This window comes from Motacilla alba, chromosome 2 (assembly GCF_015832195.1).
Source record: "Motacilla alba alba isolate MOTALB_02 chromosome 2, Motacilla_alba_V1.0_pri, whole genome shotgun sequence".
Classification (NCBI taxonomy): Eukaryota; Metazoa; Chordata; class Aves; order Passeriformes; family Motacillidae; genus Motacilla; species Motacilla alba.
This window is the reverse complement of record NC_052017.1, coordinates 41,447,079-41,473,828: the sequence shown is the minus strand read 5'-3', so window position 1 is coordinate 41,473,828 and position 26,750 is coordinate 41,447,079. Positions and strand designations below refer to the sequence as shown.

At 38.5% G+C, this 26,750-nt stretch overlaps 1 protein-coding gene across 5 annotated transcripts; it reads left to right on the top strand.

Moving 5' to 3' along the window:
* The first annotated feature begins 4,106 nt into the window (after positions 1-4,106).
* Positions 4,107-25,146, top strand: TCAIM (T cell activation inhibitor, mitochondrial). 5 transcript variants are annotated; one of them, XM_038128514.1, is made up of 12 exons: positions 4,107-4,191; positions 4,653-4,778; positions 6,172-6,247; positions 9,489-9,624; positions 10,238-10,391; positions 11,313-11,559; positions 13,203-13,325; positions 15,939-16,036; positions 17,664-17,755; positions 19,770-20,002; positions 20,516-20,647; positions 24,002-25,146. In XM_038128514.1, exons 3-12 carry the CDS (start codon positions 6,219-6,221, stop codon positions 24,225-24,227), a joined length of 1,470 nt encoding a protein of 489 aa, XP_037984442.1. In that variant the 5' UTR covers positions 4,107-4,191; positions 4,653-4,778; positions 6,172-6,218; the 3' UTR covers positions 24,228-25,146. The 5 variants fall into 5 exon arrangements, with proteins under 5 accessions (XP_037984442.1, XP_037984440.1, XP_037984441.1 ...); XM_038128513.1 differs by having other exon boundaries at positions 4,123-4,313; XM_038128512.1 differs by lacking the exon at positions 4,653-4,778.
* The last annotated feature ends 1,604 nt before the right edge of the window (positions 25,147-26,750 follow it).

The following is a 26,750-nucleotide window of genomic DNA, read 5'->3' as shown; positions in this document are numbered from 1 at the left end:
TACTTTCCTCCTGCACCACCTGTACAAAAAAAATGCTAGGATAGAGGCTCATGTTTTTTTCACAGGGTATCATTCTTCTGTAGGGATCACCTGCCTGCCTTGTAAAAAATGGTAGATCCAGTACCAATGGTACCAGATGGCATTTCTGTAGGAGCCATTCACCTCAGTTTTAGAGTACAGTTGGCACTGGTCCAAACAAACTTCGGGTTCTGCCCCTTCACATTCACGAAGATGGCTCTGCCGTTTGTAAGGGTATCCACCTGGTCAAATGTAACTGGATTCTGCTGGTTTTGCTTCCCAGTAGCTGAAAGACTGGGTAAGAAGTAATCAGGTTTCAGGTGAGGGATCTAAACTGATGCTCTTGGAGGCACTCCAGCATTAGTGTAAAGAGCAATTTTGAAAGGTTCCAACAAATTAAAACTGGAGGTAAGAAACAAAGTAATTCTTGCTAATTACTTCTTGTAAGATCCTTTGTGGCTTAGTCTCCCTTGGAATTAGACAGAGGCTCTCTGAACCTCAGCTAAATCCCACATTTCTGTGGGTGGTACCCGATGGGGCCAATAGTGTGTTTGACAGACACAGAAGGACAAAATTCTCTTTCTAATCTATGTGGCTTCAAAACCTGTGATGTTCTAGAGACAGCAGAATTTTTTCGTCTGTAAGCAGCCTTGAATTTTCACTTTGATCATCCCCAGAAAAAAACTCCAAATGTTGCTTTATTTTTCAGACAAAGGTTAATCATTGACCTTCAAGCTTAACTTGGAACTGTGCAAAATATTTGCAATGTTTTGGCTCCATCTCCTGAGTATCATCTTCAGCTGATAGGACGTAATCTCAGTCATGTTTTATATTAACAAGCAAAGCAAGCTCCCCACATCATTGCTCAGAAGTTTTGTTACAACTGAGGCTTCTAGTGTTTGTGTCAATATAGTGTTTCTCCGTTTATCACCATGATAAACCAGTAGGCAATTGAAACTACTTTGCTTTTAAGTCCTGTATTTCACTTTTTTGTTCTGTCTGGGTCCACGTGAAATACAATGCAAGTCTCGTCATTTTGATGTGTATCAGAAGGCCAGAGTAACATTCTCAGTAGCATTCTCAGTATTTTGGTTAGAGAAATTCCATGTGCCAACAGGACAAAACTCCACTGTGGAATGGAAACAAGCCTGGAAAGATGGAAAAAGTATCCTGAAGAATAACATTAAATACAGCAGAGGCAATGCAGTTTTGCAGAGCCAGCCACTCAGTAGACAATATCCATATTTTTGCTTTCTCCCAGTATAAGTTAGGCTGAAAGAACTTCTGTTTGACATTAAACAACATATTTGGTATAATTTTTTCATATAGGAAATAAAATGTATGTTTACCTGTTTACAGAGAGAGAGAGACAGAAACGGAAAAATGTGCAAATAAAAACTTCCCTGTGCTGTGCTCAGTAGCTTGGAGTAGACAACACTGTGCTCCTTGACTATGTTGCTAGATGCATGAGAAATTCCCTCTGTGAAAAACTTTCTTCAGTTTTCACTGATTATACACTTTGCTCTTGGAAAGATTATTTTTGTTGGGTGTGGACAGTTTCTTGCAACTAAAACAGAATAATGTGGTTTGGAAGACTTACCACAATTTTATTTCAAAATACTGATAATTTTGAGAGTTTCAAGATGCAGGACAGAGGTGAGAAGCTGGAAGTAGGACATTGATAGTTTTATGGTGTTTTATAAAGAGCAATGAGGGAGGAAGGGGGAGCATTTTGGAGGAGTTGTTAAGTTGTTAAGAAATGTTTTTTAATATTTATATAAAGCATTCAAAATATCTGAGTCTGTATTGTCATTAAATTACTTCATTATATTCAGATTCCTGTAATGAACACTCTTAGATATGCAGCAAGATAGGCAAGCAGCAAATAGAGGTGGAGAGTTTAATATCTTGTAACCACTACAAGAGCCTGGACAATGATACGCCGCATGAGGAGGTTAAGAAAGTGTGAAATCAGTCAGACTATGCAGTTCTTCATCACACCAGAGCACACAATGTGACAAATGCTCATGAATAAATTGGGCTGAAACTCCCAGCTGTGGAGATGGCCAGCTTCCAGCTTTAACTGGAAGTGGAGGCTACAGCCAGGGTTACAGGCTGTGCTCAATTCACTGAAGAATTCAAATGGATGTTGGTAAGAGTTTCACTTGAGGAGAAATAATAACATTAAATATCTCTGCTGTAGTAGTAGACGTTTAATTACTAAAGTCTCAATGTCATACTCCTCAGCTTAAAAAACTTTGGCCACAGTAAAAGCAGTTATTCACATTTCTTGTCCTTTCACATTCTCCAGATGCATCTTGCACCTTTGTGGTTTTACTGGAGAGGTTGTTTTTTTTTTTTTGCAAATCCAGCTCTGTATTTTTGAGTCTACACTCCTGCATAACTTTTATTTTTTAATTACTAGAATGATGTGTAGTATCCGAATGATACTGACATGATAGAGTTCTGAACCATTGCATGCAATAGGATTGGAGAAACTGATGCTATTATTTGACCTTTCACAGACCAAGGACCAAAACGGAAACAAACGAGGAGAAAATAGTTCCAATTGCCACTTGTAGCAACTTAGAATTAAGAAGCAAGAATGTTTAAAATTCTCTGTTAGGGCTCAAGATGTCAAAATACAAACTTTTTCAGATGATAATTTTATCCGGTACAAAAGAAGATTTCCATTTAGAAATCTGTGCAGCTCTTGCTGAGCTAGTGGGATGTGTCCTGGGTATGGATAGGGAATATTGTGACCAGATAAAGCCACAGTAGTACTCCCATGAGCACAACAAATGTTGGGACTTAGATAAAATGCAGGAATTAATTCCTGAGCTGAGGCAGGATGGGGGTACTCCGTTTGAAAATGTGTACCCTAAGCAGTGGAGTTCGTATCTGGCATTGGCACTTGCTGATGACGTCTCCAAATTTATTTTATTCCTCAACAGCTTAAATTCCAGGTGAAACAAACAGCATGCTTTTCTGTTTAATCAATTAGATTTATTTTTTTTCATTTGCATAATTGTCCAGCCAGTTTGCTTACATAACTCATTGGCTTCTGTTGGGAAGTGAAAAACGCACTGCACGTTATGGAAATTATTAAAAGCTGTAAGAATGTTAACTTGATTTAAAGCTTCACTGAACTACAGATAGTTCCTAAACCTTGACAGTTCTCTTTTTAACCTTTTCTGGCTGGAAGTGCAATAGATTGCATGCAAGTAACACCAATCCCTAACAGGTAATCTCCCTTTGTACTCGAACACTGGCAGCAATAGACATTTTTGCTCCGAGGTTTCGTGTCCCTGTATCAGGTGCATTTTGACACCAACTACTTTGGTGTCAAAAAAAAAAAATAAAACGCGTGTAAATGTATGTGTACATCGAAAGTTACTATTGCAGGACATAGTCTAAGCTGTGCCAGCGGAGGTTTAGGTTGGACAATGGGAGGAGTTTCTTCACAAAAAGGGTGATTAGACACTGGAATGTGTCTAAGGAGGTGGTGGAGTCACCGTCCCTGGAGGTGTTTAAGGAAAGACTGGACGTGGCTCTCGGTGCCATGGTCTAATGGCCGGGTGGTGGTCGGTCACAGGTTGGACTCGATGATCTCAGAGGTCTTTTCTAACCTAACTGATTCTTTGTAACTGCAGGAAAGCAGCTCTTGCATTCCCCTCGGGACTGCCGAGCTCACGCCTGGTTCTTCCCCTACTTGGTGGTTTTTTTCTGCGGAACAAAAGGCGACGTGAAGCGCACGCAGGCGTTTGGCTAAATTGCTTTCATCCCCTCAGCAAAAGGGCAGGCATTCCTTCTGTCGGGGCTTTCCCGTACCGGGTTATCCCGTATTTTCTGTGTCCGTGAGGAACCGCTGCAGGCGTAGCCGGGCTGGCGGGCGCAGCAGCCTCAGGAGTGGGAAGGGGTCGCTTCCCTCAAGCGCCCCTGAGGGGCGGGGCCTGCGGGGCGCGCGCCTGGCGCCGGGGGCGGGGCCCGGGCGGGGGGCGGGGGGAGCCCCGCCTGCCCTGAACGGCCGCTCAGCGGAGGAGCCGCCAGGGGGCGGGAGCGCAGGCGCGCGCCGGCCCCGCCCCCGGCGGGAATCCCCCGGGCCCGCCCCCTCCGGGGCCGTCGGCGGGGGCGATGGGGCCGAGCCCCGGCGGTCGCCGTCCGGCCTCGGCGGTAAGCGGGGCCGGGCGGGGGCCCTCGGCGCGCCTCTCCGCGAGGGTAGGGCATGAGCGAAGGCATCGCGGCTCACCGCCCACCTGCGCGGGGGGATCCGCTCGGACGGCGGCCGGAGGACGGTGCGAGGCCGAGCCCGGGCGGTGTGTGGGGGATCTGCTTTGAAGCCGGGCCGGGCCGCGTCGCTCGGTGGCCGCCGGTGGGGTGGGGGCCGGCGGCTGCCCGTGCGCTGGCGCGCGCGTGGCGGTACGTGCGCGCGGGCACGCGCGGCCCCGGGTCTCGGCTGGGCTCGGCCCGGCCCGGCACCGGCGGCTCCTTATCCCGCCTCTTGTTCCTGAGGGTGCCAGAGGCCCGTGAGGCGGATCGCAGTCAGCTCTGCCGCCCTCTGGGAAGACCTTGCCTTTAGCGGATCTTAAAGCGAATTCTAACAGGGCTCTGCTTTCGGTGGTTTAAATTATTAGTGCTCGGACCGCTGCAGCTGATTCCCTTTCAAGCAGTGAGCGGGTCACGTTCACCCGAGCTTCTTTTCTGAGCGCTGTCATCGTGTTGCTTTTCACGCTGTTTTCTCCGCGCCGCCTCAAGCGTAGGTAAACACCTGAAGCAGACAGCAGCGGGCTGAGCCGCTGCGGGGGGTGGCAGCGGCGCGACACGTCGGGGTGCCAAAGGCTTCTGCGACATTATTCGTATTTCGTTGTGTTTCAGCGGGTTTGACTTTGAGGTGGGGTGCAGGTGAAGCTTAGTCAAACCCAGGAGGTTTTGTTTTTCAGCTAAGCCGTGTACCAATTTCCAAGCAGTTAATAGAGCGTTTAAAGCAAGAAACAATGATGCTTTTGTCTGGTTATATAAAGCGTCACCGCGGATTAAGTGAGATGGTTGAGTTTTTTCCATCCTCTACCCAGGTGCCTGAAGCTGAAATTACAGTGAGGGAAAACTGTTTTATGACCAGAGAGCTTGTTAATGTATTTAACTTAATTTATGATTAGGACTCTTGTTACAGACAGTGAAAATGACATGGATACTGTTTTGCCCACCTATCTGAAAACCAGAAGACAAAAATTACCAAATGTTTTGGGGATATTTTAGCTCAGTATATTTTTTTCCTCCCACTATATGCCTCTAGTGAAAATTTAGGTTCTTGGTGAAGTATATTGGTATTAGTAATATGCACTTCTGAAACTTCAAGTGGTTTGCAAAGTAGGCATAGGAAGTGTCATTCTGTGTTGGAACACAGATGATGTTTCTGTGATAGCTGTTCATCTCGGGTTCTTTAAAACAGCATATATAGCAGGCATATTGCTTTGATAAGTGCAAAGCGTATTAAAAAATGCTGAAAACACTGCCAATAGGGAGCTTACCTCGTAATCCCTAATAATTGGGTGTGTATTTGCACTCTGACATGCCAAGTGGTTTGTCTCCTATTGGCAAACTCTAGCCTACAGTTGCCTAGTGCAGAAGTTACTGGTAAAAATTGCTAATTCATTTTTATAAATGTCAGCAAACCTTTGATTAAGATTCCCAGGCATTGCTGTATGACAGTGATTTTCCCTCTGGTTTTATATTACTCTCCCATAAAGTAGTTGGCATGTGTGTTTTAAAGTATTAATATTTGTTTGGGTGTAGGGCTTAGTGAAAGTTCATATGGAATTCCATGTGTTAATGCTTAAAGAAAGCTTCTATTTGTTTGCTTTTTAAATTCTTAGGAGTTCTTTTTTTCCCTAACTGGAGTACCTTTAAATGTTCATTCTCAAATCAAGATACTGTAACGACTCATAATATTGGCAAGACTCACTGTTAGTAGAGGAAACTGAAAGAATTCTTACAAAAAGCTTTAGGTTTTATGTGTGCTTGCTCAATTTTATATTACTATTGTGACTTTAAAAGTTACCACCCAAAACTTAGAAAGTGCTCTGGTAAGTAACAGGGGGAAGTACCATGTCCATTTCTAAAAGTTTTTTTTTTTATTTTCTCTCTTTTTTTAAGTGAGTTTGTGGATGGCTGAAATTTGGCTCAACCATTAAGTTGCTGAAATGTTTTGCTGCTTGAGAACCGTGAGAAGGTATGGCATGTTACTGACCTAATTTACCTTTAGCATATGTTTCAGTGTTTGCTTATGACTTGCATATTTGTGAAACTCGTTTGGTATTTTTGTTTCATGCTTATTTCTTTGACATTCTCATCTTTACAGCTTGGAGCTTTCAGCAGAGCATCCACAGTTGAAAATCCTCCAAAGCCATATGCCTGTCCTCAAGTGAGACATTAAAAAGGCTCTCAACAAAACAAGGGCTTTTAAATGGCTTAATTATTAGAAATATGAATATGATATCCAACATATTACTGCATTATTGAGTTATTAAAGCTTAGTGCTTCAAAATGTGTGAATACGTCTGTAACTATGAACTTAATTTAACGGAGCTTTTCATTGCCAGAGCTATACGCCAAAAAGTTGAACTTTGGAGAGATGTGAAGAAAAAGGAAGTTGAAGGGAATTATTAAACCAATAAATTAAATCAGTCTTGGAGTATGATTGCATAATGTGTTCTAGTAGAGATTGTGTTTCATGTCTTTCGTGAAGTAGAGACGCTGCCCTCAAAGTGGTTGTGACCTTGATTTTAATACGAAGCCTTTCTCTGCTCTTCAGATCTAAATGAAGCTCTTGGAACAATCTTTGCTCCTTGTGATTGAAGCCATAAACATCTTTCTTGCATTTTCTCCCTCTAAATCCATTTTAATTCACTTACTTTGTCACTCTAGTTGAAAGATGCCTCAGAGTTCTGTCTTTCACCTTCAGTGAGTGAATTCTTCCTTCTGTCACGCAGACTAATTTTGGCCTTTGAGCATTTCTCTTTTAAGCAAGTTCAAAATAGACTTTTGGCTGGAATCCTAAGCCTTCCTTCTAGCATGACAGTGTTGTTTAGATACAAAACAAGGGAACTAAAGTTAGCTATACTTGGCCATTTTTCATCTATAATAACAGAGGGAACCTTATGATTAAAAAACTCAGAAGTATGATTAATAGTTTCCAGCTATGTTGAACTTTCTTTCTGAACTATTGGAAACATCATGCAGTGTAGCTTGAAAGTGGATATGGGAAATGGTGTACAAATAAGGTGAACAGAGAACTGAGCTACTCTTCCTCCTAGCACCTTGGTCTAGGAGGATGTGAATTTCTTGCATGTCAGTCCACTACAATCAGAAGGATAACTGGTTAGTTTACTTTTTTCCTTTGCTGGAATATTTTTTTCCTTTTACTATTTTGTATCCACTTGCTACCTAAAAAAAGGGGAAAATTCACTTCTTTTTTTTTTTTTCTCAGCAAGACAAATATTTTGGTGCTTCCAGATCCAAACTGGTAAAGCATGTGACCAAGTGGACTTCTATCCACAGGGCTTTGCTTCCTGTCCTGCCTAGTCTAGTAGAGATGTTTTTCCTGCATCACTGGCAACTGTGTGATTTTGTCATTAAGAGCTTTCACTCTCCCTAATAATATTATATTGCTGTGGTACTTCACCATCTCCTGCTATATTGAGTAGGATCATGGGCTGTAGTGATGACCTAGTTTTAGTGTTAGAGTCTCTGAGATGCAGCCAACAAGGAGGTAGAAGTGTTTGCCAGTGATATATTTTAGCTTTTTTTTTTTTGTATCTTAATTTTCATCTATATGGATGAAAATTGTTTTTAAGTCATAGCAGATTTGAAATTCCATCGGCCTTCTTACATCATGAGGTTTTTGTCCCACTTTTCTACAATAACCTCTATTTTCAGCAAGCTGACTTTTAAGATTTGCTAATTAAATATTTGCCCACCTCTTAGGCAGAAAAAATTAGTCTTCACTGCTTTCATGTTTCTAATTGAAGAGCTGGGAAGGTTGACAGAAAAAAGGTAAAGTAAGGGTCATTGCTTCGCTTGACAACTCAAATATTATCATTTATCATTGGCCAAAGTAAAACATTCTGCTTATTGTCTGAGCACAAATTTGGGTTTTTTTTTGTTGTTTTGGTTTTTTTTTAATTAATTATTGCAGTTGGGAAAGTCTCATGTGTCTGTGTCCAGGATGATTATTTGGTCTAGGATGCTGGACAAATAGCTCTCTGTAAAACAGTCCTGCTAACTATTATTAATAAAGTTATTAGTTTTATGTGAGTTGGAAGCAGCTTTGTAATCTGCCATATATTTTCCTATTTAAGGGCTGCAATATGAATGATACTGTAAGGAGTGAAACTGCTTTGACAGGGCTGAGTCCCTGCCCTTCTGATTTGCAAACTAAAATGAATGTTAATCAGTGAAATTGGCCTGATCAATTCGTTAGTTTGTGAAATCGGCTGAAGGAGAAACCTATTGTTGTGTATCTCCCAGTTCACATTTTCTTGCTGCTTTTATGTATACTCTTTTGCTTCTTAGTTTGCTGAACCTGAATATTACCTTTGAGCTTATGGCAGGATGTTTTGGTGGTTTTTAATGCAGGGCTTGATTTTTCTTTCCATTTCAGTCTTCTGTAACACAAGTGCGCTCATTACAGAGCTGTTGTTTAATTTCTACGTAATTGCAGGCATTCAATAATTTGAACTTCCTCAACTTCCTAGAACTTCTTCAACTTAACTTTTCCTTCTGATCCTAGATAAAACAATCTTTTTCTCCTACCATTAAATTTCTTTTAGTCCTGTTTTTTTGTAATTGAATGAAGATGAAAGGACAAGAAGTATTGTCTTTTTACTTGATGTTTTCTATAAAAGAGTATGTTCAGGAAAGTAGGGTTTTTTAATGGACACAAGTATGGAGCTCAGAAGCTAATGCTGAACTTTTTTTTCACTGAATTGTGATTATTATTCCTGGGTAAAATTTAATGTTCTTTTGGCACTGCTTGAAAAATATGGGGTTTGGCTTTTTAACTTGGAGGTTTGGAGGTAGGTAAAGGTTAGCTTTTAAGAGCAACTTCAGCAATGTCTACAAAAAATTAGCACTAAAGCCAGTATTTCCAATTCGAACTACATGACTGGGAATTTTTATTTGAGGCATATTTGAGAAAGTAGAGAGAAGTTTCTGTACTTATTTGCATGTCTTATTCAACCATTAGCATCCACCATTCCTCAAACCCATGGGATTGGCAATGTCAAAACACTGCTTTGTTAAAACCAAGGGGAAAGATCCAGAATTCAGACTCCTAATTTAAATTCTCCAGTTTTAAATTATTATACTTGCAACTATAATTGTTTGCTCCATTCTATCACATTTGAATGTAATTGTACCAGTTTGTCTCTTGATTGGTAACATCATACATAAACATTTTACTGCTTTGTTAGGTTGTGTCTGGACAAGATATTGCTGCAGTGCATTCTTCAGTCAAGAACTTTGTCAGGCGCTGATGCCATCAATGCTCTCAGACCTTTCTATTTTGCTGTACATCCAGATTTCTTTGGCCAGCATCCCAAAGAGAGGGTAAAAAATACTTTAGTATGCTTTCTTTGTAAATATTTCATGTATCAAGGATGGAAATTTTCTAGTTTTCCTGCTGTCAGAGAGAGAAAAGTAATGTTAGAATTAATTATGGTTGGTACCAGAGAACAAAAAGACGCACTTCCTTAATTTTTAGCAGGGATAGGTCCCTTGAAAGTCCCTTATTTCTTAATCATGTTTTCTAATTGTTATAAAGAAAATACTGAATCCTTCCAGGTGAATTTATAATGCATTTTACTTTATCCTTTTGAAATGCTGTGCATTGTATTTGAATAAATTAATTTCTTTAAGCTTAAAAGCCAGTGGGTTTTGGAATGTACGCAAATAGACAAGTATGTTCACCATACAAATTTATTCATGCAAGGTAATTATAAATGCTGAGAATATGAACCATATTAGTTAAAAGCAACTATATATTGTTAAACATAACATATATTGTTAAATAACATATATTGCTATAACAATAACATATATTGTTAAAAGCAACTGATATTTTGTGAAACCTAATTCTGCATGTAAGATTACAAAGGTTTAGATGAAAATGGCCAGATTAATCATCTGTAAATTCTGTTTGTTTGTTTTTGTTTTAAAACAGGAAGTAAATGAAAACTCTCTGAAGAGACTAAATGGCTACTTGGAGAACCTACAGAAACCAGGATTTCGTTCCTTTAAGCCAACTCAGCTTACTTTTTATGTAAGAGAAAGAGAACCAAACTCTTCTAATGTTCAGGAATCCTTCAGTGCTTCAGGTGCTTTTATATCGTGTAGAATGTATCTTCCTGTATTTAAATTCCTTCAGACCATTGCTTAGCCTTGTGCAGTCGTAACGACTTTTTGACTGGATAAAATCCTGTCAAACCATGAAAATCTATATTAGATCAGGCAGGTGGGACCATCCCAAGTAATTAAACATCTTAAGCTTTAAAAAGTCTTGAAAGAATGAGACATTACAACCCTGAGGTCAAGTTACAGTATAAGGAAGTAAAAAAGGTGGATGTAAATGATCATATTTCTGCTTTTAATACCATTGCCATGTTTAACTGGAGCAACAAGTTGGGTCCTTGTCCTCATTGCAATTCCTGTGTAGTGACACACAGTGTCAGGGCATTTGTAGAATCAGTAGGAACTTACTCTCTAAGCAGAAGCTCTTTGATATCTGAAGTTTCATTTTACTTCATTGTCTCTTATCTTTGAGACTACAAAAAATATTGCCAAATTTGGAATGTTGCTTTTGATTAACTTTACAGTTTGTCTCCAGTACCAATATGCCTTATCTAACAGAAGAGTTTTACATTCTGTATCCTGACAGTCAAAACACTTGAGCAAATTGGGAGGCACCCTCATGCTAGAAAATAAAATCCTACCATTTTTTTCAAGAAAATGGAAGGGTTATGTCTGGTCTCCTTAATATAACATTTGAACTGGAAGCTGTCTTCTGCTCTTGAGTCAAAAGCTTACTTTCTAATTAGGGAAATTAGGCCCAGTAGCTAAGTGATGGGACATAGTTAAACTGCATGTGAATTTTACAGTGAGTTTTGAAATAATTTATATGATAATAAGTATCATCATAATTTCCAACTGTCTATGCCTTGTTTAGCTTCTTCTGCAAGAGGAAATAAATGGGAATGCATTTTAAATAATTTTAATTAAATAATACTTGTTTTTTACAGGGTTTCGAGCAGTCAGTTTTACGTTGCATACTAGGGATCTCCTGAGCACAGTACTAGATATTCTCAACTCCTGCAGTCTATCTACAGAGCATGTTCAGAGTTTGAATGTGAGCTCTCAGCCCCACAAGGAAACAAAAAGCACAGTGAACAGACCTATCAAATGGGATAAGACTTATTATTCATTTACTGGATTCAAGGATCCTGAGGAGGAACTAGAGCAAGCCCAGAGAGTGGAAACAACTTTACTGTATGTAATGCTTTCATTAAACTGAAATTTTGAAACCCAAATTGGTCTTATTCTAATGCTGAGTTTTTTAGAGGTAGGCAATAAACATTCTGAACAATTCAAAACGTTATTGTCCAGCATGTAATTTTGCCATGCTTGTTATAATTAGAGTTTAGATGAGCTCCTGGAATGACTACAGTGCCCACAAAGCTGAAGCATTCTTGTCTCTTTGCCCAGCAGTCATGTTTGGTCAATCTAATTTTGGCTGATGTAGTTTTTCAGATTTGTGGAATATTGGTGGCAATTCAGAAAGAGACAGGGGCTCCACTTGCTTCAAATAGCTCCTTACCTCTTACAGGACTTGTGTAACACAAACCTATATGGCTGTTAACTTTATGGTTCCTTTTTCATTATCACATTCTGTTGAGGGTGGAAGATAATACATGAAAACTAAGGTTAAAAGGTTTTAATATGAATGGTATCTTAGTGTTGTGCTTCTCATTTGCTGTTCAGCAGGAAAACTTTAAATATTTAAGTCAGTGTAGTTATAAATGCTGAACTTGAATTACATGTAGCATGTTTTGTAGTAAAGTTGGTGGTTTAAAAATTTTTGTATGTGCTCATTTTGGGACACATGCACATTTTGGGGCCTTGAAAAGTTTTTTGTAACAATGATGTTTAAGTACCATTTGAAATGAATGCAGAACTGTGCTGGAAGGATCTTCAGAGGAAAGTATGCCCCTTGTCCTGCATACCACCTCACAAATAAAACTACTCTAAAATACACAATTATAAAGCACTTAACTGAGATTTAACATGCTAGAGAATATTTTTACTTACTTTTACACATTTACAAGGAACGCCACAGACAGTTACATATTAACAGTCTTGTTTTAATACATAGACAGCTGGCATCAGGCCTCCCTTTTTACTTGAGTTTGAATTTTTTTTTGTTTCAAATACAAATGAGAATGCAACTATTTGTTTGCAAAAGTTAGAGTATGAAAATTAGTTTATACTATGAAAAAAGGCTAAATCTCTTAAATAGTAACCTTTTCCTAGAAACAAAATTACCTACTGAAATTTTAGATGTACTCAAAGTCATGTTTGTCTGGTTGTGATTATTGGCAAAAAAACTATAAAACTTTGACCTGTTTAATCTATGTTCATGTCAGCTCTGTAAAAGTTACCTAACTTAGCCCTTTAGTACCACTTCCCATATTTGATAGTCTACTATGATCACTTTGGGGTTTTTTTTGTTAGGTTTTGGTGTGTTTGGAATTGTTTTGGGTTTTTTCAAGGCACATATGTGGAAACTCTTTAAATTAAATCGCTGAAGATCTCCCCTAAAGTCACAGTGATCTGTTGTTTTATGCCTTTTACACATACATCCAAGTCTTACAGTTTGAACACTGTCAGTGATTTTGATTGTTAGATTTCTTAGGCCACTCCAAAGATATTAAGTGCCAGGGTTTTCTTTGTAGATATTTTAATGTGAAGCGTTTAGCAATTTCATCTTCTGTCCCCTACTTTTAAAAAATCCCTTTACCTGATAATTTGACTTGAAACATATTATCAGTAAGAATTGAGTTACCTGTACTGCTTACATGATAAATCATGCAGCAGCATGCTTCTACCATTGAGTATTTTTCCTCCTCTTTCAGGTCCTGGCTAGATGATAATGAAGCAAGTGCAGTAAAAAAGCTGAAAAAGAGTTTGCCACTTAGAAAAGAATTAGAGCGTTTAAAATTTGAACTTTCTCATGAACTCCAGCTCTCAGATATCAGGTAATTCATTAGATCAGTTGAACTTGGATTAAGATAATCAAAGCAAAGAAGTGTTGTCTAATACTGTGCTATGAGTTTTTAAAGCTTATTTCAGCAAAACAGCTATATTTCATATATGAAGAAGTGTTACTGCACTGAGTAAATTTCTAGAAGTGTTCTACTGGGACAAAAGTTTCTTGTTACAATCTGCTCTGAGAGACCTCCTATTTGTAACTGAAAACATAGGATCTTGTTGAGGCAGACACAGAAATAGAACTGGTGTGTATGTGTTAGTTTGGATGTTTTGCCAGTTAAAATTGCATTTCCTGAAATCAAGTTAATATCTGCAAAGGTAACTAGACCAGCAGTGACTTGCAACTTTGCACATGGTACCTACTGACATCCTGTGAATGCTTAATAAAAATGTTCTTTCTTTTAGTGTTTAGTTTCTCACTCTCTGGAGGAGATTTGTTTGTTTGAAAGATCTGAGTGCAGTTGGAGATCTTGATTCTTCAGAATATTTCCAGAAAATAATTTGCAATCCTTTTTCAATTTTTGTGCATTTGAGTGAGAATGTTGTGAAGTGAGATATTCAGGGTGGGGAAAGTGTCAGTGAAGGTATTCACAAATGGAAAAATAAACTTTGGGGGATTATTTCAAGGGCTAGTCTGTTATGTTCTATTTTTTTAACCAGGAAAGAGAGAGCTGGAGTTTCTAAAATCATGCTTTTGTACTTTCACCCTGCAAAAGACCCTGGTTTCCTTTAAGCTGAAGCCAGGTTTTTTGAACACAATTTCTAATGCTCTGTAACTGTGCTGTGGTGAGGGTTTTTAACATTCTGAAAGAGTCTTCAGTATTAAACGCGTAGGTTTGATTTTATTCATGCTTTATATTAATTTTCTTAAATAGCTTGTGCTTCTAAAATACATTAAAATTATTGTGTTCCATGAAGAGTTATTTATCTTCCATGAATTACATTGTTATAATTCAGAAAAGAATGTGAGTGTTGGAAATCTGACAAGCCAGTATCTTAATAGGACACTATGACCTGGGATTCTGGAGCCTTGTGCTAGTGTTCACAGAGATCTGAAAGACAGCTGGGTCACTGGTGTTATTCCATGTATAAGTTTAGGACAGGTGAAGAAATGGCCACTTTTTTCTGCTCCCATCTGGTGCTGTTGAAAGCAAAGTGATATTGCTAGGTAACAGTAAAAAATTGTTTGAATGACTTGTATTTGCTTAAATTGCCTCACAAGTGCTGTGGCATGGTGCCATTCTCTGCATCCCAAAGAGTGAGATTTTGCCAGTTAGGTTTCCCTAAATGAGATGATGTGGGTGACCCCAGCCAGCAACTGACTACCCACACAGCCACTTGCTCATTCATGCACCCCCAAGGGAAGTAGGAAGAGAATAGGAGGAGCACAAGCAAGAGAATTTGTGGATTAAGGTAGAAGTTTAATAGCTGAAGTGAAGCAAAACTGAGTTCAGGCAATGCAAAAGGAGAAATTAATTCTCTGTTCCCCGTTGATGGGCAGGTGTTTAGCCACTTCTGGGCAGCTGGGCCTCAGCATGTGTAATGCTTGCTTGAGGGGACAAACACCATAACCATGAGGATTCCCCTTCCTTCTTTCCCTTGTTTGTCTAGAAGATCCCTTTGGTTAGTAGGAGTCACCCAGCCTGGCTGTGTCCCCTCCCAGCATCTTGTCCACCCCAGCCTACTTCCTGGTGGTGGGGGGCAGAGTGGGAAGAAAAAGTAAAAACCTGGACACTGTGCCAGCACTGCACAATAGCCAGAATATTGGTGTGTTATGATTACTATTAATAAAAGATAAAATATAAAATATGAATGTTATGAAGAAAATGAACTCAATTCCAGACAGACACAGTACAATAAAGGAATGGGAATTTTCCACTTTGAGACAGTTTTATATCAATTAATTGTCTGTAAAAAGGTGTATTTTTCCAATAAACTGGGACTTCACAATTTAGGTGCTTTTTTGAAATTTGCTTAGCAATTAGTCTCATCGGTTTGTGATGGAAAAAAAGTCAAAACTATGTGTATTAAAGCCAGTAAGGTAACATCTGGCTCTCTTGTATGGTTTAACAAAAATTACTCCCCTGTAAAATATGAATAATACATAGCAACTTTCCATTGGAATTGTGGTAATGTTTTGGGCTAGGAACCAAAAAAAAAAAACAAAAAAAAAAAACAATGTCCTTACATACTGTATTTGCTCCTCTGGACAAACATTACACAGTGTCCAAACAAACTGCATGGTGCATGGTACATGACCAAACCAAATACTGGGTTGTCTGGTGCTGTTCTCTGACGGGTTCTGGGGGAGAGGTTTACGAGTTCTGTCTACCTGGTTTTATATTTATTTTTCCTGGTCTTGGTTTTTTTTTTGTTTGTTTTTTGGGACTCAATTTAAGAAACACTGGAATTTTATTTAGGCTTTTTATCAGTTCAAATAGCATATGACATGGACAGCTTTTGAGTAGCCTTTGCTTTTATTACAGTTGGCATGCTATTTTGCTTGTGTTGTAAGGCTTTGAGTTGCATCTCAACTTCTGTGACTTTTTTTTTTTTAATAATATTGAGGATTAAATGCTTTCAATTACATTTTTATTTAGGTGGCAGAGAAGCTGGGGCATTGCTCACCGCTGTAGCCAGCTACACAGTCTGGGTCGCTTGGTCCAACAGCGACCTGAAATATTAGAGAATGTTAAAGGTATTTCTGTTGCTTGTTTCATATATCCTAATATAGTATCGATTCAGAAATGAGCATGAGTCTTCTGTGACAAGGGAGCTCTAGTTCTTTTTACAAATGATACTTTTGATAACTGCAAAAACAAGCTTGTCAGGCTTACTGAAAAGCTGATGAGAACTTACATTTGAAGCTACTGAGTACTGTTTAAAGTGACCTTTCCTTAGAATTGATTGACTGCACTCAGCTTCTAGTTTACTTCTTAATAAATGCGAGTGGAGTCTGTTGAAGGCACTGGGCTTAATGTTAGCAATGAAAGTAAAAAATGTAAACTGAACTTCTCAAAGGATTGAGTTAGCAATAGATTGTTGCCCATGGTAGATTCAAGACAAAAATGTGAGTAGGTCTTAAACCCTAGTGATAATTTACTAGAATACCTTAAAATGCTGCTTGCTTTCTTTTCTCATGTGTTCCATAAAGTAGCTATATTAAAGTCGGTATTTTCTCAGGAAAAACGAAAATATTCTGTAAACCTGACCTACCATTCTTCTCATACAGCTGTTTGACCTGTGGCAGTAGCTGTTTCCTCTAATTGTAATTCCACATTTTATGCCTGTCTGCAGATACTCGGTTTTGAGTGGCTTTCATTTGAGGGTTCACCTAATCCTTTGCCAAAAGACAGAGTGGGAAGGACAATGAGTAGTAGTTTTAAATTGTATCAAATTTCAAATTAGTTTCTTTTCCTGAGCTTGCTAAAGATAGAAAGCATTACAGAAGTCTGGCTTGTGAACCTGTTGTAGTCTCCATTTTTGAAGATATTTAGTAATGCAGTGGATAAATACCTATCAGTAACTATACAAGTACAGTTGATGTTGCCTTAGGGTACAAGGATGGATTAGATGCCTTGAAGTCAGTGTTGCTCTTTCTTTGGGATTTTGGAACACTGAATTCTAAGAGCAAGAGCTTCTACTTAAGCCTTGTCTTGTAGATTAATACGTCACACTGAAGACTTATGGAAGCTTATTTTGATAAATAGTTGCCTGTGCGTTTACCCTAAAGAATTCTTGTAGATCTTTGTACTCAACTTAAAAAAACATACTCACACTCAAAACTGATTTATCCCCCTAAAAATCCACCTAGAATTAGTCCTTTATGTTGTCTGTGTTTTAAAAAAGAATGAAAACAAATTGTGCAAGTGCTTCTTACAGCTTGCATGTTGCTGAGAGTTCGGAAATGGAGTTGAATGACCTTGTTCATAATTATTTGACCAACTTTTTATTTGCATATGCTTCAAGTTTATAGTGTGCGTTTCCTACTTTATACATGATTTATACAGATTCTTTGAATATCCTCTCTGATGAGATTTTCTCATATTTTAAAAGCAGTCATAAGAAAAAATCCAATTAAATAAAAATCTATCAAGTTCAAACAGAGAGAAGGCAAATGCTGGGTCAGGTTTGTAAAAAAATTCCTAAACTGGACTTTTCAGGAACCTTTCAAAATTTTGAGAATAAGAGAAGCACCTACTCACGTGCATTTGTGCTGCAGAAATACATTTCTTGTGACACGTTAGCAGCCTGGTTAAGCCTTCAGTAATTGTAGGGATGATTGCAGTAACCCAAATCAGTAAAGAGCTTTGTTCGATCTCTAGGACGCACGGTGGTATTTACAGACCGCTCGGGTATGAGTGCAGCAGGTCACATAATGCTGGGGACCATGGATGTTCACCATCACTGGACCAAAGTAAGATTTCAAGTCAAATGAAAATGCCCCTTGTTGTGACATCCTTTTTAAACTATAAACAAAAAATATTAATAGGTGCACGTAAATAATGCAATGAGTGCTTTAAAGCAAACACTTAGCTAATGCATTTAGCATAATGGTATACACTGCATTTGAAATTCAATGCTGTGTGTGCTGTTACTGAAGTCTTTGCTAGATCTTTGCTTTCATTACTAAGTCAGTACTACTTCTGATTAGAGTTAAAGAAAACTAATTTGTTATGCACTGTTCAGTCTGTGCAGTGAGTGCTGGCAGAATACTTTGTGATCCATAAAGAGCTCATTCCCATGCAGAGCTGATGGATTTTATTCCAATCTTTTGTAAATATGAGATTTAAAAGGAGTTGTGAACTGATGGTTACAGTCATTGACTGAAACCCTGCCACTCCATTTTGTTCTTTTAGACAGCTAATGTGGATGCTGCAGAATTTTATCCTTAGTGACTATGTCAATTCTGCTGCTGCTTGTAAAAAGTTCAGAGTTGATAAGCTTTCTGACATCCTAAATGATAGCATTGTATGCAAAGGACCAAAGACTAAATATGTTGCAATATAAACGTGTCACTTGAGGAATTTTTCTTTAATCTAGGTTACTGAAACTTTACTGATAATTCTACCAAAAAATATTTCTTCATAAAGGGGATTATTGGTGGAATTTTCATAGTTGGCAATTTGACCCTGCTAGAATATCAGAATATTCCATTTCTGTATTCCAGTCAGTGAATAATATGAAAAGTTAACACTTGATCTTCTTTTTTTGGTGGTGCTTTGAATTTTTTCATGTTTCACTGAGGGGGAAAAACAAACCATGGCTTGTTAGTGTGAACAATTTACTAAGAACTTAAACTGAGAAACCAGAATTTAATAGAAAACTTTCTGAGATTTGAGAGTGTTGATAGTCATTGCAATAAAAGTGTTCTGATTATACTAAAATAAACACTGACTTCTTGAAAAGATAAATGCTTCATCTCTCTAACCTTTGCTGCAGGTTTTTCCAAAGGCATCATAAAGCCACACAAAATGACATGCAGATGGAACAATGTGTGTAGTTAGTTGTAGTGATGGTATTTGCTTGGGAAGACAAAAGAGTGGTATATATTTGAACCTGAAATCAGAGGCTTTTTATTTTGAAATGCAGTGAAGATTATGTGAAATGTTACACAGAAAGTCAGTGAAAATCTTGATGAGGTTGGTGAGTCAGTTTCTAGAGAACATCTTTGTCCAATTCTACCTCATTTTAGAAAGCAGTCCTAAGTGCTGTTACTTTTTACTGTTTCCAGTTACTAATTACTGGAAGAAGGAAGCAGTAGAATACTGTCCAAGTCCGTCTCTAGAATGCTTGGTCAGAGCTACAATATTTAAAGGATTTTTGCTGGTTTTCTCTGTTACAAATGCAAATGCTGAACCAAATTTTATTGTGCCAAAAGCTGTTCTGACTCTACTATCAGAACTATCTACTGGCTATTCTACTGTTCTCCTGAGTTTCTAAAGAGATAGTTCTGAAATCACTTGACTTGTTGCAGCAGCAGCTTTTTCTGTTTTGTATGAAAAGCTACTTTAAAATAATATCAACAGGATAGATGGTAGGTAGTGACTACTATATGAGGAACAGTTCAACCACTGTAACTGTGGTGAAAAATGTTTTATATAAGCATCAGATTATTTTATTTTTTTTGTCTGAGACTGTTAATTTTTGAATATATAGAGGATGTTCATCCATGGTTTTATGTCCTTTTGGTACCTTTATGTTATAAATACAGGAAGTACTTAAAAACTTTTTAGATTATATCTTGCCCCAAAACATTTGTACTTGATATTTCTCACCTATGGTATTCTTTGATTGTAATTTTTTCCACTTGGGTTCCATGTTTGCGTTGTTAAGTGTCTCTTTTATAGTTTCGTGTTATTTTTTTAATTTATTAAAATTAACTTTTAAGCTCTGTAACATAGAAAATGTTCGTTCATGTGTATGCACAGATTTTTGAGAGACTGCCAAATTATTATAAGCTTCAAAAAAGGCTGCTGCTTTTGGAAGATCGGATAAGCCAACTTCTAGGAGGCATCCAAGTAATATATATTGAAGAACTGCAACCTCTGTTGACTCTGGAAGAGTACTTCGAGACTCTGAACTCTTTCTATAATAAACTACGTGACAGTAGATTACCTTTTCATCCTCGCAGTCTGCGAGGCTTGCAAATGATTCTGGAAAGGTAGGTGTTGGCAGGGAAGGTTGATTTCTTTTAGTGCTTTTACTCTTTTCTTTTTTTTGTTTCACTGCTTATTGCTCTCACTAAGAAGAAAAGCGATATAATCTCAGATTTTCATTATGTCAAAGTTTTTTGTTTCTGAAGGTTTTAGTGCATTTTTATGGGTTAAGAAGGAATCAGATTGAAGAAAATCCTGCTTAGTTTCATTCAAGTTGGACTCGGTTCTGTCTGGTTTAGAGTGTTGTGCTGAGTTAAATCAAAAGTTTTGTGCTGTCATGATGGTGTTTATATTTTTTGAGTATTACTGTCAGCTCCTTTTGAAATGTAATTTTAAAAAAGCATAACCTACTATATTTCTCCATTCTCATGAAGCAAACTTGCTAACTTTTTACCAATTATTCTGATTATGATTAATTTATATTCTTTTATCTCTAGATTTTTTTTCTGAAAGTAATTTATATAAATAGTTGCATTAAAAATTATACCTTGTTCTTTACTTCCATTGTGTTTCATTAGTGACAGATATGCACCAAGCTTACATGAACTTGGACACTTTATGATCCCAACGGTCTGTGATCCAGCAGCTCTTCAATGGTTTATTTTTGCCAAAGCACAGGAAGCAAGAGAGAATTTGAAAAGAAAGGAGGAGTAAGTGTTCATGTGGCTCGATACATTTAGCTCTTTAAAATCTTTGCATGTCCTGTTTTTTATTTGGAGAAGGAGGAAGGAGGAAAATTTTTTAAAATGTATTCATATTCTTTTGCTGAAAAAAACCCTTTTGTTTCTAAAATAGAACTTTACCCGTCAGCTTTACTAAGTAAAGAATTACAGCATTAGTGAATACAAACAGTTATTAGAAAATAGCCTCTTTAACCTTGTAAAGACAATTGTACATCATTCAGAAGTAAAATATCTTTGCTTACAAGAAAAAATTGCCATAATAATTCTTTTTTTTTTACAATTATGTCCCCAAAGGAGAGGTGGAAAACACCTTCTCAATGAATAAGAAAAGGAAAATTTTTTATTAATGTTAATAAAATGTGACAAAAAAGCAGTGAAATCTAAACTCAAAATAACTGAGACCACCTAGAGAATCATTATTTCTAGTTGTTGATCAGGCAGTTGAGGAAAATATTAATTAGTACCTAACAAGGCAAAGAAAAAAAAATTGGGGAAGAACGATGAGAGAAACACCTTGTCTCACAGATGACAAAGTGATTGTGATAGGGAGTCACAGCACCAGACTTAATATTAGGGCCATGGTCTGTAATATCCATCAGATCTGTGAGTTTGGTTCTTGACCTTGTACCCTGTATGTGTCCTTGGGGATGAAGTAGAGATACTGGGGTTTTTAAATAAAGTACTGTTACAGGTAAGTGGGTGGTGCTTGTCCTTTCAGAGGTTGTTACTGCAAGTCTTTTTTTCTGCTTTGGAAAGCTTTTAAAGAGTTGTTGAACTATCACACTGTCATCAGTATACATGATATATAGATCCAGATATGTTCTAGTGAAATTATTTTAGGCATGAGTCTTGCTGAAGGCTCTATGATTTTAGCTCTGTTAAGACCTCATTACTTGTAAAGATATGTTTTGCAGGTGGACTTCAGTAAACATGATTTGTTGGAATTTTTCCTCAACCCTAGTCCAGCTTGGAAGTTAAATGTTTGCCATATCAATTGTAACTACTGAATAGCTCTCTATGTAACTGTCCACTTGTGACAGCTGGGAAAGTACTGTCTACAGATTTTGGGAGGGATGTTGTAGCAAATATATGCATTTGCATCTGGGTAACTCACTCTCCAAAAAACCTCACACTACAGTACTTCATAAAGACACCAATCCAGGAAAATTGTGCCCTCAGAGTAAAAGCAGCTGTGTTGGAAGAATGTAAGAGCCAAGATGCGTATCTTGTGTGCTGGATGATGCAGATTGTTTGAAACAGTAAACAACTATACTGGGTCACAATATCTGTCCCCATCATCCATTAGCTTATGGAGAGGCTTTATGCATGGGGCAAAAAATGTGGTGGGTTTTTTACTCCATACTCCTTCCCAGTTTGTGTCTGACTGCACTTGAGAAAATACTTGAAGCTGGAAACATTATCTCATGTTAATAGCAATCAACAGACTTTTTATTTTTTCCCCCTCTTAATTACCTTACTACTTTTTGAGCCAATTTGCATTTTGTGGCCCCAAATATCCAGTGGCAGCAAATTGCATATTTGAATCACATATGGCATGTGTATAGGAAAGAGGGTGGAAGTGTTCTGTGATTTATATACCCACAGTCGTCTTACGTCATTTGTTGTTCTTTTGTTCTTGTGTGATAGGAAATACAAAACAGTCATTCTGTATGACCTCTGCTTTTGTTTTGTAGCTGTGTCACATTTCCTCTTACTTGTCTTTTATTGAAGCTGAAAACTCCTTTTCCACTTAATGCTTCCTTGGACTTACTCATGTCCTTCTGATTTTCCTTAGCCTCGTGCAGTGGTTAAAAAGGCCCTATGATAAAGGAAAATACTTTGAGATGTACTGGCTGTACTTTGCATATGGACTTGAATGTTTTGCATGCAGTAAACAGCATAGAGTGGCCTGACCTGAATGCACAAGGAAATCCAAACACTGCTGCTCTAGAAAGTTCTGTTATGTGTGTGGATATTGTCAGTCTTCAAGTAATGCAGGATTCTCCTTCCCATGCTTCTTTAAAGTATCAGGTTTGTGTGGTGATAAAGGTGCAAGCCTCCCTGTAGAAGTGACAGAAAACAAACCTGCAGTTCTCCAGCTGACTGGATTTCCTTCAAGGGAGCCTAAGATTTCACAGAACCGGAAAGCTTGGTGCTTAGGTATTTGGGAATGCACTCAGGAAGGTGGGATGGAAAGGTTCATAGAGAGGACAGGCTTGCTGTGGGTTAACTCGCTGGCTCAGCTCATCACTGACTGCCACAGTGGGCTGGGCTCTTGGGCCTCAGCAGAGCTCAGTGCCATGCAAGTCCACAGAGGTCCCATCCTGAGCTCTGGGGAGTAGCAGCAAGGCCCTACAGTTGCATTTTCATGTGAGGCAAACGGTCTCAGTAGCTGTGTCTGTGTTTACCTTGGGCTGATTCACATCCCATTGGTGCTGCTGCTTTGTAGCTCCTCCCCTGTCTAGCACAGGGTCTGTGCTGTAGGGCAGCAGTGGTGCTGTGTCTGCAGCCCGGCTGGCTTGGAAGTGCATCTGTGTTCCTGTGGCACAGTGCCCAAGCTAGTGGGGCTGGCTGAACCTGAACTTGTTTCTTCATCAGTTGATCAGTCACAGCTCCAGTACCTTAATTAAATCTACACATGAATTTTCTTTCTGAATAGTTTGAGTTTGCACGTAGTGTCTTATTTCTCTGGGGTGAAGGCAAAAATCGTCTGCAAGCTTCGAATTCAAAATTCATATAATCATTTAGGTTGGAAAAGACTTTTAAGATCATTGGGTCCATACACATCCATGAAGTTCTGCAATTGGAAAGTTACTAACACACTTAATATGCATCAGTTTACTGTACCTATCAGTTGTTGGTTTTGATGACATACAGAGTACTGGTTTAATTAAGACAGAGTAATTATGAACATGATTTTACGCTTAAAACCTAAACTTTCAATGTTATTTAAGTATTTTCATTCCTTATATTAGAAATGGATCCTCACAGGATTTTTTATTTTTCTGTTTTTCCCAGTTACTTAGTGAGCAAAAAGATGTCAGGGCATGGGCTTTGAAATGTGAGTCCATGGGCATGTGGTGCCCATAGTCTGGGAAGAATGTTCACTCTGACTTCTGAGATAGTCACAAGTCACAAAAATCTCAGCTCCACCATTCCTGTATATGAATTGACACCTTTGTTTACATGCATTTAATCTACTTATTTTAGTATTTCTTGTTTTAATATATGTTCAACATATATTGAAATGCTTATTTTAAGGCAGGCGTTCTAAAAGATGAAGTTGTAAGTTTGTCACTGTGTGTTGTCTCCATTTTCTAGGATGATGATTACAGAGAAGGAGCTAATCAACACTTCCACAGAAAGATTTTCTTTGGATCGGCTGTATAAGGAGCCCAGTGTTTCCAGTGCACAGATGATAGATTGTTGTAAGCGGCTGCTGGAGGAATCCTTACCCTACCTACAAGGCATGCACCTTTGCATTTCACATTTCTACTCTGTGCTGCAGGATGGAGACCTGTGTATACCATGGAACTGGAAAAACTGAGGGATGTATCTGATAATCAGATTAATTGTTTTATTTTGTGTAAGAGGTTATAAATATGAATGTTTTTAAGAGTAAATTATTTAAATCTGTATTTTGATATCAGTATTCAGCTCACAAATTTTCTTCCAACTGCTGCTGAGGAAGGATTGCAGTTCTAGACAATTTGCACAATGCGCAGTATTGGTAGTCCTGGGAAAGACATCTGTATGTTATCCATACTTCTGTAGGAGTCCCAGTGTATGGTTACAGTTGTGAAACCACATTTTTGTAGTGAATTCTGAAAAGACATTAAATTTCAAGTCTGCAAAAATGTGCATGTGTGTTTTTAATATGCATGAATATCGCCAGATAAATCATCTTAGATAAAGAGTGTACTGCTCCAACCAGGCATTATATGCCATCTTAAGGGGTTCATTGAATGCAAAAGTACAGAGCTTATCTGGTGGCAATGCTGGCATTTCATATTGCTGCCTATCACTGAATTAGAAAAAAAACAACAAGGGAGAAAACATTGGAATATTTCTCCTTTGCAGAAGACAGCAGTGCATTAACTTGGAGTCTACAGCAGAATTTCACATGCTGGTCCAACGTTCTTGCCTTGGAATTCCAAAATATGCCAGTTATACTGTCTGTAGTTACCTTAAAGCAGATGTCATTCTCTTTGTTTTCCGACATTTGCTCCATAAACACCAACAATCCTCTTTGCTTACACTATAACAGATTGCAAATCCCGTGCACAACACTTAAACCCTGAGTAGTTTAATGTGACATCTAAGGGAAGGAAGCACTGATTTGTGTGGGATTGCAAGAGTAAGTACTTCTCGGTAAGAACAAGGAGTTTGCAGAATGGCAAATGCGTGGATCCTTACTGGTACTTTATTCCTTGAAAAAAATGAAATAAAGTGTGAATGCATGTCAACACTTTTTCATTGTAATACATGCCAAGATGCATTTTGGTATTTGGATTACTACTTAGCAAAATATCATTTGAGAAAGGCCAACTGCTTAACATTTCTGGTTTTGAATTTACCATAACTGGCAAAAAGAAAAGAAAATGTCAAATGCTTAGTTGCCTTTTATTTGTATTTGTATTGCGCTGGGAAATTGGTGTGGTTCTCTGTTTTCTCCTGTTAGAAGGCTCAGTATCAAACTTAAAGCAAAAACCCCCACTGTGATCTCAAAAATATCTGTTCTAAAATGTTAGGACAGAAGCTGTGACTTCCTCAGGCCTTCAATCCCGGGGATTTACTGGCAAAGCCTGGAGAGGTTTTGAAGATCAATTGACAGTTCCTTTCAAGTAGTTAACTTCCATGACACATGCCCTCCCTCAGTCCATCTAGCACTGCTGCTACTCTGTGTCCCACCTGGGCTAATCGAGTGAGCCAGTCCCATCAGCTGCAGCCCAGCAATAGTCCCTCATTCAGCTCTTTGAAAGTGGGGTGTCTTTGGGAATAAAAAGACTGCCCTGGGGGAGGTTTCCTGCTTGAGTTGAATGACTCCTTATAGAGCTTGAGGGAAGAAGCAGCTGTCCAGTTTGACTGTAGAGGAGATAATAAAAGGTCCAAAGGAAGGTGAGTGGATGCAAACAAGAGCCTGAAGCCATCCTGTGGGGACTGACACTAATGTCACTGAAAGCAGTGACTGCACCTTCTCCTTGCAGCACAGAATGGACTACTGCAACTGCCTGGAGAAGAAGACATAAAGGGCCTTTATGAAATAAAGGCTGATGTTTCCACACACAGTGGGGACCCTGACATGGAATGGGGGTTGGAGAAGGCAAAGCTTGACAAGGGGGAATAGGACTGAGCTTAAGTGTGGAAGCAGTGAAGCAGTTGCTGTATGGGATGCATCTGAAGATTCTCACCATTCCCTCTAAGGGAAAATAGCCAAAATCCTCTGGCAGAATGCATCAGCCCTCAAAGGGTAGCATGGCAGCTTACCTTCCTGATGGTTCCTCCAGGCTCGGGTCTTGGGTCTAATAAACCAGAGTTCCAGTCCTGGAACCAGCAGGGTGGTTGTCTCACATGCCATGGGGATGTGCCTTCCCTCTTCTGTTAGGTTTTTTTTCTCTGAGGTCTGAAGGAGATGCATTATGAAGCTTCTAAAACTGCTCATAAGTTTAGCAACATGAAAATGAAGGGTGAGTATAGGTCAGTAATTCAGCAGTGTAAGGTCTGGGTGTAACTGGTTTTTTATAGCGCACTTTGTGTAAGTTGGTTTTGCTGCTAAATGATCAAGTTGCCTTTACAAACATATGGGGCTCTTTATATTCTTTAACATACTTAGAAAAAAAGTGGAGGGAAAAGGTGCATGTTGTAGGTGTTTGTTTGGTCATGTTTGATTTATTTTGAAGACTGTCACCAAAGTAACAAAATTATCCATTTAGGTAAATGTATATCGGCTAAATCTGTCAGAATTACATTTTGATTTCTAACATTTTATATATGGCGGGGGAAAAAAGGAGTTAGAACTCTGAAAATCTTTTGTCACTATGGCAGCGTGGAAACAGATGATGAATTGAAA

What these genes read in the sequence shown, in the direction of transcription:
- TCAIM (XM_038128512.1), top strand. Translation starts at nt 6,219, where the DNA reads ATGTTTTGCTGCTTGAGAACCGTGAGAAG. An exon ending in AATATTAGAGAATGTTAAAG is followed by an intron (nt 16,037 to 17,663) that starts GTATTTCTGTTG and finishes TTCGATCTCTAG; the next exon opens with GACGCACGGTGGTATTTACA. An exon ending in TTCACCATCACTGGACCAAA is followed by an intron (nt 17,756 to 19,769) that starts GTAAGATTTCAA and finishes GTGTATGCACAG; the next exon opens with ATTTTTGAGAGACTGCCAAA.